Source organism: Salmo salar, chromosome ssa16 (genome assembly GCF_905237065.1).
Source record: "Salmo salar chromosome ssa16, Ssal_v3.1, whole genome shotgun sequence".
NCBI classification, from domain to species: domain Eukaryota; kingdom Metazoa; phylum Chordata; class Actinopteri; order Salmoniformes; family Salmonidae; genus Salmo; species Salmo salar.
In genome coordinates, this window is record NC_059457.1 from 39,979,219 (window position 1) to 39,993,539 (window position 14,321).

General features: G+C 44.2%; 1 protein-coding gene across 3 annotated transcripts in view; it reads left to right on the plus strand.

The window, feature by feature from the left end:
• The first annotated feature begins 6,599 nt into the window (after nt 1-6,599).
• Nucleotides 6,600-14,321, plus strand: part of tmprss9 (transmembrane serine protease 9) — a 29,196-nt gene continuing 21,474 nt past the window's right edge. For all 3 annotated transcript variants that reach the window (XM_014148708.2, XM_014148709.2, XM_014148710.2), the window contains exons 1-11: nt 6,600-6,754; nt 10,375-10,554; nt 10,660-10,787; nt 10,893-10,960; nt 11,227-11,402; nt 11,648-11,689; nt 11,791-11,904; nt 12,018-12,183; nt 12,518-12,792; nt 12,907-13,049; nt 13,552-13,813. In XM_014148708.2, the coding sequence (XP_014004183.1) occupies nt 10,419-10,554; nt 10,660-10,787; nt 10,893-10,960; nt 11,227-11,402; nt 11,648-11,689; nt 11,791-11,904; nt 12,018-12,183; nt 12,518-12,792; nt 12,907-13,049; nt 13,552-13,813 (1,510 nt within the window). In that variant the 5' untranslated portion in view covers nt 6,600-6,754; nt 10,375-10,418. The remainder of the gene's footprint in view (nt 6,755-10,374; nt 10,555-10,659; nt 10,788-10,892; nt 10,961-11,226; nt 11,403-11,647; nt 11,690-11,790; nt 11,905-12,017; nt 12,184-12,517; nt 12,793-12,906; nt 13,050-13,551; nt 13,814-14,321) is intronic.

Genomic DNA, 14,321 nt, shown 5'->3' on the forward strand with positions numbered 1-14,321 from the left:
ACCAGCTGTTGTTTACAAATATACACAGACCGCCACCCCTTGTCTTACCGGAGGCAGCTGTTCTATCCTGCCGAAAAAGCGTAAAACCCGCGAGCTGTATGTTATTCATGTCGTCATTCAGCCATGACTCGGTGAAACATAAAATATTACAGTTTTTAATGTCCCGTTGGTAGGATATACGTGCTCGTAATTTGTCTATTTTATTATCCAATGATTGCATGTTGGCTAATAGGACCGATGGTAAAGGCAGATTACCCACTCGCCATCGGATCCTTACAAGGCACCCAGACCTACGTCCCCGATACAGTGCCTTGCGAAAGTATTCGGCCCCCTTGAACTTTTCGACCTTTTGCCACATTTAAGGCTTCAAACATAAAGATATAAAACTGTAATTTTTTGTGAAGAATCAACAACAAGTGGGACACAATTATGAAGTGGAACGAAATTTATTGGATATTTCAAACTTTTTTAACAAATAAAAAACGGAAAAATTGGCCGTGCAAAATTATTCAGCCCCTTTACTTTCAGTGCAGCAAACTCTCTCCAGAAGTTCAGTGAGGATCTCTGAATGATCCAATGTTGACCTAAATGACTAATGATGATAAATAGAATCCACCTGTGTGTAATCAAGTCTCCGTATAAATGCACCTGCTCTGTGATAGTCTCAGAGGTCCGTTTAAAGCGCAGAGAGCATCATGAAGAACAAGGAACACACCAGGCAGGTCCGAGATACTGTTGTGGAGAAGTTTAAAGCCGGATTTGGATACAAAAAGATTTCCCAAGCTTTAAACATCCCAAGGAGCACTGTGCAAGCGATAATATTGAAATGGAAGGAGTATCAGACCACTGCAAATCTACGAAGACCCGGCCGTCCCTCTAAACTTTCAGCTCATACAAGGAGAAGACTGATCAGAGATGCAGCCAAGAGGCCCATGATCACTCTGGATGAACTGCAGAGATCTACAGCTGAGGTGGGAGACTCTGTCCATAGGACAACAATCAGTCGTATACTGCACAAATCTGGCCTTTATGGAAGAGTGGCAAGAAGAAAGCCATTTCTTAAAGACATCCATAAAAAGTGTCGTTTAAAGTTTTCCACTAGCCACCTGGGAGACACACCAAACATGTGGAAGAAGGTGCTCTGGTCAGATGAAACCAAAATCGAACCTTTTGGCAACAATGCAAAACATTATGTTTGGCGTAAAAGCAACACAGCTCATCACCCTGAACACACAATCCCCACTGTCAAACATGGTGGTGGCAGCATCATGGTTTGGGCCTGCTTTTCTTCAGCAGGGGCAGGGAAGATGGTTAAAATTGATGGGAAGATGGATGGAGCCAAATACAGGACCATTCTGGAAGAAAACCTGATGGAGTCTGCAAAAGACCTGAGACTGGGACGGAGATTTGTCTTCCAACAAGACAATGATCCAAAACATAAAGCAAAATCTACAATGGAATGGTTCACAAATAAACATATCCAGGTGTTAGAATGGCCAAGTCAAAGTCCAGACCTGAATCCAATCGAGAATCTGTGGAAAGAACTGAAAACTGCTGTTCACAAACGCTCTCCATCCAACCTCACTGAGCTCGAGCTGTTTTGCAAGGAGGAATGGGCAAAAATGTCAGTCTCTCGATGTGCAAAACTGATAGAGACATACCCCAAGCGACTTACAGCTGTAATCGCAACAAAAGGTGGCGCTACAAAGTATTAACTTAAGGGGGCTGAATAATTTTGCACGCCCAATTTTTTCAGTTTTTTATTTGTTAAAAAAGTTTGAAATATCCAATAAATTTCGTTCCACTTCATGATTGTGTCCCACTTGTTGTTGATTCTTCACAAAAAATTACAGTTTTATATCTTTATGTTTGAAGCCTGAAATGTGGCAAAAGGTCGAAAAGTTCAAGGGGGCCGAATACTTTCGCAAGGCACTGTATCTGTCTCTTTTTCCTGGGAATAATGGGGATGAGGGCCTTGTTGGGTGTCTGAAGTAAATCCTTTGCGTCCGACTCGTTAAAGAAAAAATCTTTAACGAGTGAGCAAAGCTGTCATCAAGGCAAATGGTGGCTATTTGAAGAATCTCAAATATAAAATATATTTTGATTTGTTTATGTCAGAGGCGTCGTAAAGGACAGACCAAGGCGCAGCGGGTATCGTGCTCATCTTCTTTTTTATTACAAGTGAACTATTCAACAAAAAACCAACGCCAAACAACAGTTCCGTAAGGACACAAGGACTATACGAAAAACAACCACCCACAAAACCCAAAGGAAAACAGGCTGCCTAAGTATGGCTTCCAATCAGAGACAACGAAAGACACCTGCCTCTTATTGGAAACCACACTCGACCAAACCTGGAAAACGGAACAAAGAAAATGAAAACTAGAACCAAAATCCCCTAGACCAAAACCCCCAAAACACACAAAACAAACACCCCCTGCCACGCCCTGACCATACTACAATGACAAAAGACCCCTTTACTGGTCAGGATGTGACAGTACCCCCCCAAAGGTGCAGACCCCAACTGCACCTCAAAACAAAAAACCCCACAAAACAACCCCAAACCTAAAGGGAGGGAAGGGAGGGTGGCCACCGTCAACGACGGTCCCTGTGCTACACCCCCCTTCCTAATCCTCCCACTACGGAGGTGGCTCTGGCTCTGGGCGTAGCTCCCTTTCAGAAGACTCTGGGCTGCACGGCATCGCTGGAGGCCCCGGGCTGAGAGGCGTCGCTGGAGGCCCCGGGCTGAGGGGCGTCGCTGGAGGGCGTCGCTGGAGGCCCCGGGCTGGGGGGGCGTCGCTGGAGGCCCCGGGCTGAGGGGCGTCGCTGGAGGCCCCAGGCTGAGGAGCATCGCTGGAGGCTCCGGGCTGAGGAGCGTCGCTGGAGTGCGTGGAGCTGGGACCGGTCTCCCCGGACTGGGGAGACTTACAGGAGACTGGGTGTGCAGAGCAGGCACGGGGCACACTGGGCCGTGGAGGCGCACCGGTCTGGAACTCAGGGCTGGCACACCCCGTCCAGGCTGAGTGGTCACTGTAGCCCGGCACAGGCGGAGCGCTGGCACAGGGCGAACTGGGCTGTGCTGGAGAGTGAGGGCTGCCGTGCGTAGAGCAGGCACAGGGTAAGCTGGACTGAGGAGACGCACTGGTGGCCAGATGCGCTGCGCCGGCGCACTTCTCCCTGGCTGCCGGCCAACTCTCGCCCGGCAATGCTGCGGAGCCCGTACTGACCGCACCGGACTGTGCGTGCGTATGGGCGACACCGTACGCATTTCTGCGTAGCTCGGTGCTCTCCTCGTCACCCGCTCCCCACGGTAAGCACGGGGAGTTGGCTCAGGACTCCACCCTGACTCTGCCCAACTCCCCGTGTGCCCCCCCCCCCAAATAATTTTTTGGGGCTGCCTCTCAGGCTCCGGTAGCTCCCTTAACTTCTCCTCCCAGAATCGCCGTTCCGCCTCCCAAGTCCATTTGTCTCCACGCTTCTCCTGCTCCTTATCCCGCTGCTTGGTCTTCTTTAGGTGGGTGGTTCTGTCAGGGGCGTCGTAAAGGACAGACCAAGGCGCAGCGGGTATCGTTCTCATCTTCTTTTTTATTACGAGTGAACACTTAAACATAAAACCAACGCCAAACAACAGTTCCGTAAGGACACAAGGACTATACGAAAAACAACCACCCACAAAACCCAAAGGAAAACAGGCTGCCTAAGTATGGCTTCCAATCAGAGACAACGAAAGACACCTGCCTCTTATTGGAAACCACACTCGGCCAAACCTGGAAAACGGAACATAGAAAATGAAAACTAAAACCAAAATCCCCTAGACCAAAAACCCCAAAACACACAAAACAAACACCCCCTGCCACGCCCTGACCATACTACAATGACAAAAGACCCCTTTACTGGTCAGGACGTGACAGTTTAACACTTTTTTGGTTACTACATGATTCCATATATTATTTCATAGTTTTGATGTCTTCACTATTATTCTACAATGTAGAAAATAGTAAAAATAAAGAAAAACCCTTGAATGAGTAGGTGTTCTAAAACTTTTCACACGTAGTGTAGTTCTTCATGTACAAGCAGCAGCGGTGTCACAGAGTGAGTGAACACTGAGCAGCAGCTGAAACTTGGAGGGGGAAGAGCGCAGATGATCCTGCACATATGTAGAGATCTTTAGTAAAAAAAATCTGGGTTCCAGAAAATACGGAACCACAGCCACTGTAAAAAGAACATTGTGGAGGGTTGGTAGCTGGCTGGCTATAGTGTCACATTTATAGCTAAGGTAGAGGGGCTGAACGGCTCTTTTCATCCTCCAGGAAGGGAGGCTTGTTGATTGTGATCAGCAGGCTGTAATTCTTAGCTGGTGTAGGGGGCTACTCAAGCTTGTGGGCACAAACAAAGAGACGCTTGTGGGCGGCTCGGGTCTTCCTGGGGTCTTAAGCGGTGCATGGCTGCAAAATGAATATTGGGGAAACACTGTTGACTCTTGAAAGCATTTACATTTTAACCAGCTACTGGCAATTATTTATCTGTAGATAGATCAAAATGTAATGCCACTTTATTTTCATCCTAAATAGTGTACTGCGTGAGTGGCACAGTGGATGTGGTCTAAATGCACCATGTAACTAGAACTGATAAGCGAAGTTGGCTAGAGAGACTGCAGTCCTTGTAAGATAAGTAAAGATCTGCCAAGAGCAGTGAGCCCAAGGCATCGAGCCAAAAGTTAAAAGAATTCCAGGACTCTCCCCTCCATCTCGAAGTGTTTTTACTATGTCAGGAGATAAGATAATGATGTATACTGAACAAAACATATAAACGCAACATGTAAAGTGTTGGTATTTCTGACTGTAATAAAGCCCTTTTGTGGGGAAAAACTCATTCTGATTGGCTGGACATGGCTCCCAAGTGCGTGGGCCTATGCTCTCCCAGGTCCACCCATGGCTGCAACCCCTGACCAGTCATGAGAAATCCATAGATTAGGGCCTAATGAATGTATTTCAATTGATGGATTTCTTCTATGAACTGTAACTCAGTAAATTCTTTGAAACTGTTACGTGTTGCGTTTATATTGTTGTTCAGTATAATAACCTACATGACCACAAATATATATACACTACATGACAGAAAGTATGTGAACACCTGCTCGTCGAACATCTCATTCCAAAATCATGGGCATTAATATTGAGTTCTTCCCCCCATGGCTGCTATAACAGCCTCCACTCTTCTGGGAAGGCTTTCCACTAGGTGTTGGAACATTGCTGCGAAGACTTGCTTCCATTCAGCCACAAGAGCATTAGTGAGGTTGGTCACTGATGTTGTGCGATTAGGCCTAGCTCACAGTCGGCTTTCCAATTCATCCCAAAGGTGTTCGAGGGGGTTGAGGTCAGGGCTCTGTGCAGGCCAGTCAAGTTCTTCCACACCGATCTTGACAAATCATTTCTGTGTGGACCTCGCTTTGTGCACAAGGCATTGTCATGCTGAAACAGGAAAAGGCCTTTCCCAAACTGTTGCCACAAAGTTGGAAGCAGAGAACCGTCTAGAATGTCATTGTATGCTGTAGCTTATTTCCCTTCACTGGAACAACGGGCCTTGCCCAAACCATAAAAAAGAGCCCCAGACCATTATCCCTCCTCCACCAAACTTTACAGTTGGCACTAAACATTTGGAGAGGTAGCGTTCTCCTGGCCCCCGCCAAATCCAAATTCATCCATCGACTGCCAGATGGTGAAGCGTGATTCACCACTCCACTGTTCCAGAGTCCAATGGCGGCGAGCTTTACACCACTCCAGCCGACACTTGGCATTGCGCATGGTGATCTTAGACTTGTGTGCGGATGCTCGGCCATGGAAACCGATTTCATGAAGCTCCCAACAAACAGTTATTGTGCTGATGTTGCTTCCAAAGGCAGTTTGAAACTCGGTAGTGAGTGTTGCAACCGAAAACAGACGATTTTTACGCATTATGTGCTTCTGCACTTGGCGGTCTGTGAGCTTGTGTGGCCTACCACTTTGTGGCTGAGCCGTTGTTGCTCCTAGACGTTTCCACTTTACAATAACAGCACTTACAGTTGAACGGGGAAGCTCTAGCAGGGCAGACATTTTATGAATTGACTTGTTGGAAAGGTGGCATCCTATGACGTTGCCAAGTTGAAGTCACTGAGCTCTTCAGTAAGGCCATTCTACCGCCAATGTTTGTCTATGGAGATTGCATGGCTGTGTGCTCGATTTTATACACCTGTCATCAACAGGGGTGGCTGAAATAGCCGAATCCAATAATTCGAAGATATACTTTTGTATATATAGTGTATATTCAATCAAAACGTTTTTTGATTTGACATTCAACTCCTATGAAATTCACCTTTTTTTAGCTTAAAATAAATGTCACAACATTTCAAGTAATTCCATTATGAATACTAGGGAGTACCCTTTGTTTTGATTTACCTGTAGATTTTTACACACCTTATAATACTGTTAGGTCACATCATTTGTACAATGAAGCCTATGTAAACCGGGATGTAGCCAAACCCTTTTTTTAAGGCTCTAGGTGGGATCAGGGTTGGTGGGAGGGGGGACTCAGAGGATTTGTGAAGGGAAGTACATGAGCACAAGGTGATTCTAGCGCCTTCACGCCCACTGGCAGGTTGAACAAATACTGGACCTGTTTCCGACGTATTTAGTCTCCATGGATCTTTTGTCTGTCCCGACTCATCCTCTGAAAAGGATACTGTGATCGTCAGTGTCGGACATTGGAGACGGGACAGGTGAGTTGGCATACTATAAATCGTTTCATTTTTACTGTAAGTAGTTACTAATGAGTGCTAGCACCTGTCGTGTCGAATTGCTCGACATATCTTTATGCGTAAAGGTGGTGCTTAGTGTTTCTAGTTTAGGCTGCTCATCTCACAATGCCGCTGGTGGCGTGTAGACTCATAGCATTTGTTTTTCTTACATGGACTTCAAACAACAGTCTACTCCTATTTATCATACTTTTTATTTGGCCTATCCATTCCTTAGGGCGATCCATTAGTCCGATGCGCTTTTGACGGATGAGCGTACGTTTCGAAATCGGCCAAATTGAAGACATCAAATAAGAAACTTAGATAACAATCATAAACACCTAAGTATAGCCTACTAAATATGTATAGTTTTATTTCACCTCCACTTTTATTAATATCTAGTAATATCTAATGTCTAGTGATATTGATTGTGCATGTTTACTTATAGTAAATTGCTTGCTTTCTTTGCATTAGTAGCTAGGTTTTCATCCATTTCATCCAATTGCTGACAGATTTTCATGCGATTATTCTAAAATCCGCAGTAAGAAAATATCCTATGAATTTTCCCACCATTGGTGTTTCCACCAAATGTACTGTTGAGGATAAAAATCAGTGCGTGGTGATTTACCGCACACAACATTTACTTTTTCTTAACATTTTCATGTACCCAATAAAAACCTAAAGTTCAATGTGTTTCTATCGCATTTTAAACTTTACCGAAAGTTTTGTCACAAAAACTGTTGAGTTTAATATCAAATGTGCTTACTCTGGTATTGGCGTGTGCAGGCCTGCAGATACAGTGCAGGTAGTAGGCTAGACATGATGAGATTATGGATAACAGCGAGAATATTTGTATTTGTCAAATGGCAGTCAAGCATTGACCATGTCACCAGAATAAGACCCTCGATATTTATTGGAAAGGGGCATCAAAATCACCTTGCAGTTTTCACCACCCTGGGAAATTCATCATAATTCATTAAATCTGTAGCCTAATAAAATGCATGGTTTCCAGAGTCATAGTGGGAGGGCCACACACCATATCATCGCGTGAAGTTTACTTAGATTTTATGGTTATTATATCAATATTTGCGCATAAAGAATTTTCCACCGCCATTTGTCGCATTATTAATTTTACCAACACAAAAAGATCCCACCATGTCGAACTAACAAATGATCTGTTGGCATTTATAAAATTATACCCTAACTTCCTGTTTCCATCACAGCTGTCTTGATTTTTTTGAATAAGGTATTACTTTACTCGCATAAAAACTGTGGATGTAAACGTGGTTAGTAGCTAGGTTTCCATCCAATTTGCAACAGATTTTCATGAGACTATGCTAACATACGCAAGAAAACAATATGAGCATTTTCAAGCGAGAGATGTGCTTCCATCAAATGGGTTTGTTGCAGATACATCTGTGCGTGATGATGTAGTGCACATAAAAATACCTTTGCGGTTAAATTCCCATGTACCGAATAAAATAAATAAAAAAGTTACATGGGTTTCCATCGCATTTTCAACTCAACTGATAGTTTTCGCACACAAAAGTACTGTAGCGACCCGCACAGACAGCTGTATGTTATGTGTTAGGCTATTAGTGGGTTGTGTTGTACTTACCAGTGTTCGCGGGGTCCGACATGCCAATCAACCTGCTATCTGCCAATCACGGGAATGCCTGGATTGTTCTGACGCTGGGCTTCCTGGCGGTTGGCGGACTGGCGTGGAGGGGGGTTGGGCAGGGGGATGGAGCGTTGGAAGTTTAGACCATGTTTAGCCATTGTTCTCTCTCTTACGTCTGGGCTTCACAAGAGGTCACGGTTGGGTTGTGGGGTATCTTTCATGTATTTGGCGTGGGCTACGGCCAAACAGTAGCCTGTGCAAAGTTGGGTTAATAAACCGTCAATTCGTAAACTCAAGCCTCAGTCTGGACAATTGTTCCTTTATGATCTAGTCAGGTCATTACAGTACTATCTGCGCGCTGTTGGCTAGAGTGCACGCATAGCCTACATGATGAGATTTTGAGGGCTTATTATGAACAAAAGAGAGATTATTTTTATTTGTCAAATGGTAGCCAAACATCGAAAAGCGTGTCACCAGAATAAGACCCTCTATATTTATTGGAAAGGCCCATCAAGCTCATCAATTTGCACTTCCACCACCCAGTGGAGTTCATCATTTATTTCATTTGTAGCCTAAAAAACTGCATGCTTTCCCGAGTCGTAGTGGGAGGACCACACAACATCTCATCGCACAGCCTGGTCAACCAGCCAGCCAGCGTTTAACTACAAGTTTGCTTCGATATGATGGTTATTATATCAATATTTGTGCATAAAAGGGTTCCAGCGAAATTTCTAACATAATTCATTTTACCGACACAAAAAGATTCCAGCTTGTCTAGCGTATTTGGTTTTGTGGACATTTTGTAAAGTTTACCGAAACATTTTCTGTTGCCATCAGGCCTGTCATTACACTTGTTTTATCTTACTGTGCACTTTACTCCCATACAAAGGATGGATGGAAACCTGGTTTAAAACTTTCAATGGCCTTGTTAAATGGAATATTTAGTTCCATTGCTCCATGGTGGTGTATTTCCACTAATGGAATAACATTGGATGGGAGACCAGCCTTTTCTCCCCATGAGAGCCGCACCCATCATTATGATGACCTTAACAGAGTTATGCAATGTAAAAATTATCTGGTCAAAAATAGATATCTCATTGCGGGATAAAGAAGTTCGACCAGTAGACCTACAGTATATTCCATTACCCTAAATCTTTGCTAGCTAAAGCTCTGCCTTATCTCAGCTCACTGGTCACCATAACAACACCCACATGTAGCATGCGCTCCAGCCGGTATATCTCACTGGTCATCCCCAAAGCCAACACCTCCTTTGGCCGCCTTTCCTTTCAGTTCTCTGCTGCCAATGACTGGAACGAATTGCAAAAATCGCTGAAGTTGGAGATTTATATCCCTCACTAACTTTAAGCATCAGCTATCTGAGCAGTTTACCGAGCAGCTGTACATAGCCCATCTGTAAATAGCCCACTCAACTACCTACCTCATCCCCATATTGTTTTTATTTACTTTTTTGCTCTTTTGCACACCAGTATTTCTACTTACACATCATCATCTATTACTTCAGAGTTAATTTGCTAAATTTGAATTACTTCGCTACTATGGCCTATTTATTGCCTTACCTCCTTACTCCATTTGCACACACTGTATATAGATTTTTCTATTGTGTTATTGACTGTACTTTTGTTTATCCTATGTGTATCTCTGTGTTGTTTTTTGTCGCACTGCTTTGCTTTATCTTGGCCAGGTTGCAGTTGTAAATGAGAACTTGTTCTCAACTGGCCTACCTTGTTAAATAAAGGTGAAATAAAAAATAAAATAAATTGCCCTTAAATTTCATACCCATCTTGCCATTATTCTTTATAACTTTCTGTTAAATGGGGTTTGATATGCTTTACGTGGAGTAGGCTACTATTACAGGGTTAAATTCAAGGTGTACAAGCTACTATTACAAGGTGTGCCAAAAAAAGGAAAGCCTGCAATGCATTTCCCAATCTTTGACTGACTGAGTATTCCATTCTATGTGCAGATACTGGAATGCTCTGTATGAGGTAAGGTTGCTTTGAAGCCAACATGGAGTTAAAGAAGGATCATGAGTGGCCCCCAGGGGAGTCCGCTCCTACTCCCCCCAACTCTGTCTGCTGTAGGAACATCACCCTGGCTTTTATCCTAGTCTTATTCATCGGCGTCTTTGTGGGCTTGTTGGTTGGTGAGTCATGTGACTTACATATTGCTTATTACAGATAATGTATCGGCTATTTGAGTAGTAATAATCAATTGCATACAGATGTTTGATCCTCTCTGACATCAACAGCATACTTGGTGGAAGAGGAGCATTACTTCATGGAGACGGTAGAATTGAAGGGTCTCAAGTATGGCCCTGACCTGCAAGATGAAAGCTCTGCATTCTCTATAGTGCTCACTTCTACTCTAAAGACTAAGGTAAGAGCTGACTGCACTGAGATCCTGGGGCCTGATTTCATGTCACACGTTCACATTTGAATGATTTTATTAATAAATAGTTCAAATCTTTCAATCCACTTGCAGATCAAGAATATTTTCATTGCCTCGTCAATAGCACATCACTATATCGACTGTAATATTGTTACCTATGGGTAAGTCCAAAGATAATGAATGTTACACTGAATAATAACATATGCCATTTAGCAGATGCTTTTATCGAAAGCAACTTACGTGCATGCATACATTTTACGTATGGGCGGTGCCGGGAATCAAACCTACTATCCTGGAGTTGTAAGCGCTATGCTCTACCAACTGAGCTACAGAGGACCGCACATACTTATATGAAATGTATAGTAAACAAGTGTTTTAGAACCTTTTATATTTGTTTACTTTAATTAGATGTTTCCCTTTATTCCAGTAACATCAATGGCAATGTGATGGCCACATATCGACTGGTCTTCAGCGTGTCCAAGGTCCAGCAGTACTCTGATAACTTTATTCAGGACCTTTTGAGGGTAGGACTGAACGCCCTGTTTCATGGGAAGTCCATAGAAGTGCCTAAGTTTGGAGAGATCAACACTATTGTTTTACTGGGTACTATGTCATCTTTTTTTGTCTGATAGTTATGTATGATAGAAAATCCCACTCACACTCAAACACCCTGACTAACATATATCCTGATTGTAGTTACAAGGTTTTGACCAAAACAGATCAAGAGATGTTGAAAAAGAGGGGGTATAGATAATGCATAGTTCACAACTATCATTTAAGTGTATAGTTACATATTATGTCATGCTTTCTTCCTCATACAGTCTTTTATTTTTGTGTTCACTCCCCAGGGGCCAGTGGGAAGTCATTCTATAACATTGGAGACGATATGGGTGAGTGTTTCTATCCTACTCTGATATTGATTGCTCTAGAAAAGTCAAGGCGCCGCAGGTCAGGGTTTTCCGTCTGACCATATGATACTGTCTCTCCTCAGCCAGCTGTCCTGACAACACTTTTACCTGTGACAATGGGGAGTGTGTCACCAAGGTCAACGCCGAGTGTGATTTCATCCCGGACTGTGCCGACGGCTCTGATGAAGCTTACTGCTGTAAGTGCTCTTTAACCTCTATGACTGACAGACAGAGACAGACAGTCAGAACAGACAGAAACACTAAAACATACCATTTTCACAATATACTAACTGACTGCTGTTGTCCCCAGCCTGTGGGACACGCCCGGCCATGGGCAGTAGAATAGTGGGTGGAGTGGATGCCCGTCCTGGGGAGCTGCCCTGGCAGGTCAGTCTGAGGCTGCATGGCAGACACAACTGTGGAGCCTCCATCATCAACAGCCATTGGCTTGTCACTGCTGCTCACTGCTTCGAGAAGTAGGTTACTACACCATGCACCGGTTTCCACTAGATAGCACAGCCACAAAGTCAAAATTGGATATAGCGTAAAAATGTAGTCTTAATTTAAGGTTAGGGTAAGGCATAAAGTTAGCAGTGTGGTTAAGGTTAGGGTTAAGGTTATGTTCAAAAACTCATTTTAAGAGGAGACGTAGAAATACGTGGGGTTTCTTTGTGGCTGTGGTAACTAGTGACAACCCCTTGCACCTGTCAATAGACTTGCCACACATAGGCTATCAACGTTGAGAAGTGAGGAGTGATTGTGTCAGTTTGAAGTTGAGTGAATTGACCTCTCTTTTCCAACTCCCTACAGGGACAATGACCCAAAAGAATGGACAGCCCTGGTAGGAGCCAGCCTGGTGAGTGGAGAAGAGTCAGAAGCCATCTCTGTGAACATCAAGTCTGTGTTTGTGTCCCCAGACTACAACCCTATGACCACTGACAACGATGTGACCATGCTGGAGCTAGAGACTCCCCTCACCTTCAGCCCCTACATTCAGCCTGTCTGTCTGCCCTCCTCCTCCCATGTCTTCAGCCCAGGCCGGAACTGTGTGGTGTCAGGCTGGGGGGCTCTCAACCAGCATTCCTGTGAGTTAACTTTGAATTTGTTTTTACAACCACAGCATAACTAAAGTCACACCTTTGCAAGTTACCCTTTGTATTGTGGTGCTCACTGACCCTGCTCTCTGTTGTGCTGTGTAGTTGATACGCCACCATCTCTACAGAAGGCAGTGGTTAATATCATTGATTCAAAGGTCTGCAACAAGTCGTCCGTTTACAGAGGCTCTGTGACCGACAACATGATGTGTGCTGGCTTCCTACAAGGGAAGGTCGACTCCTGTCAGGTGAGAAAGAGAGAGCGATGAGCCTGATGCTATCTGCTTGCAGTCTTTGACATTTTTGGTTCCCCTACAGGGTGGCTCTATTTAAGTAATAAGGCCAATATAGATATACAACGGCTAAGGGCTGTTCTTATGCACGACGCAACGTGGAGTGCCTGGACACAGCCGTTAGCCGTGGTATATTGGCCAAATACCACAAACCCCCAAGATGCCTTATTGCTATTATAAACTGGTTACCAACGTAATTAGAACAGAAAAACATTTTTGGGGACATACTCGTCGTATACTCACGGCTTTCAGCCAATTAGCATTCAGGGCTCGACCCACCCAGTTTATAATACATACAAAATACATGTCCTTTTTTTCTATTATTGTTGTGTGGAATGTGTACTTAGAGTTCAAATAACACATTGACCCTTAGGGCTGTCCTACTAATAGTGGGCTGGGTTTATGGCATGTTGACATGCTTATTAAATTCCCTGATTTTATATTAAATCACTATCAGGGTGACTCTGGAGGGCCATTGGTGTGTGAGGAGGCCCCAGGGCGGTTCTTCCTCGCTGGGGTGGTGAGCTGGGGCGTGGGCTGTGCTCAGATCAACAGGCCAGGGGTCTATTCCCGTGTCACCAGGCTACGCAACTGGATCCTCAGCCACACCAACCCTGGCATGGTCCACTACCCTGCCCACACCCCACCAATGGTGCCAGTTACAACACCAACAGTCAGTCCTATTTCCAAGACAATGGTAGCAGCCCCACTCCTGCATGGTAATTTTGGAAGCAAGGTTATAGAGACATTTTAGGTAGTTGATGTTTGATAATTCTGAAAATGTTCAGACCCCTTGACTTTTAAAACATTTTGTAAGGTTACGAACTTATTCTAAAATTGATTAAATTGTTCTGTTCACCCTCACCAATTTACACACAAAAAACAAAAACAACAATTGAAATATCTAATTTACATAAGTATTCAGACCCTTTAAACAGTATTTTGTTGATGCACCTTTGGCAGCGATTACAGCCATGAGTCTTCTTGGGTATGACGCTACAAGCTTGGCACACCTGTATTTGGGGAGTTTCTCCCATTCTTCTCTGCAGATCCTTTCAAGCTTTGTCAGGTTGGATGGGGAGCGTCGCTGCACGGCTATTATCAGGTCTCTCCAGAGATGTTCGAACGGGTTCAAGTCCGAGCTCTGGCTGGGCCACTCAAGGACATTCAGAGACTTGTCCCGAAGCCAATTCTGCGTTGTGTTGGCTGTGTGCTTAGGGAGGTTGT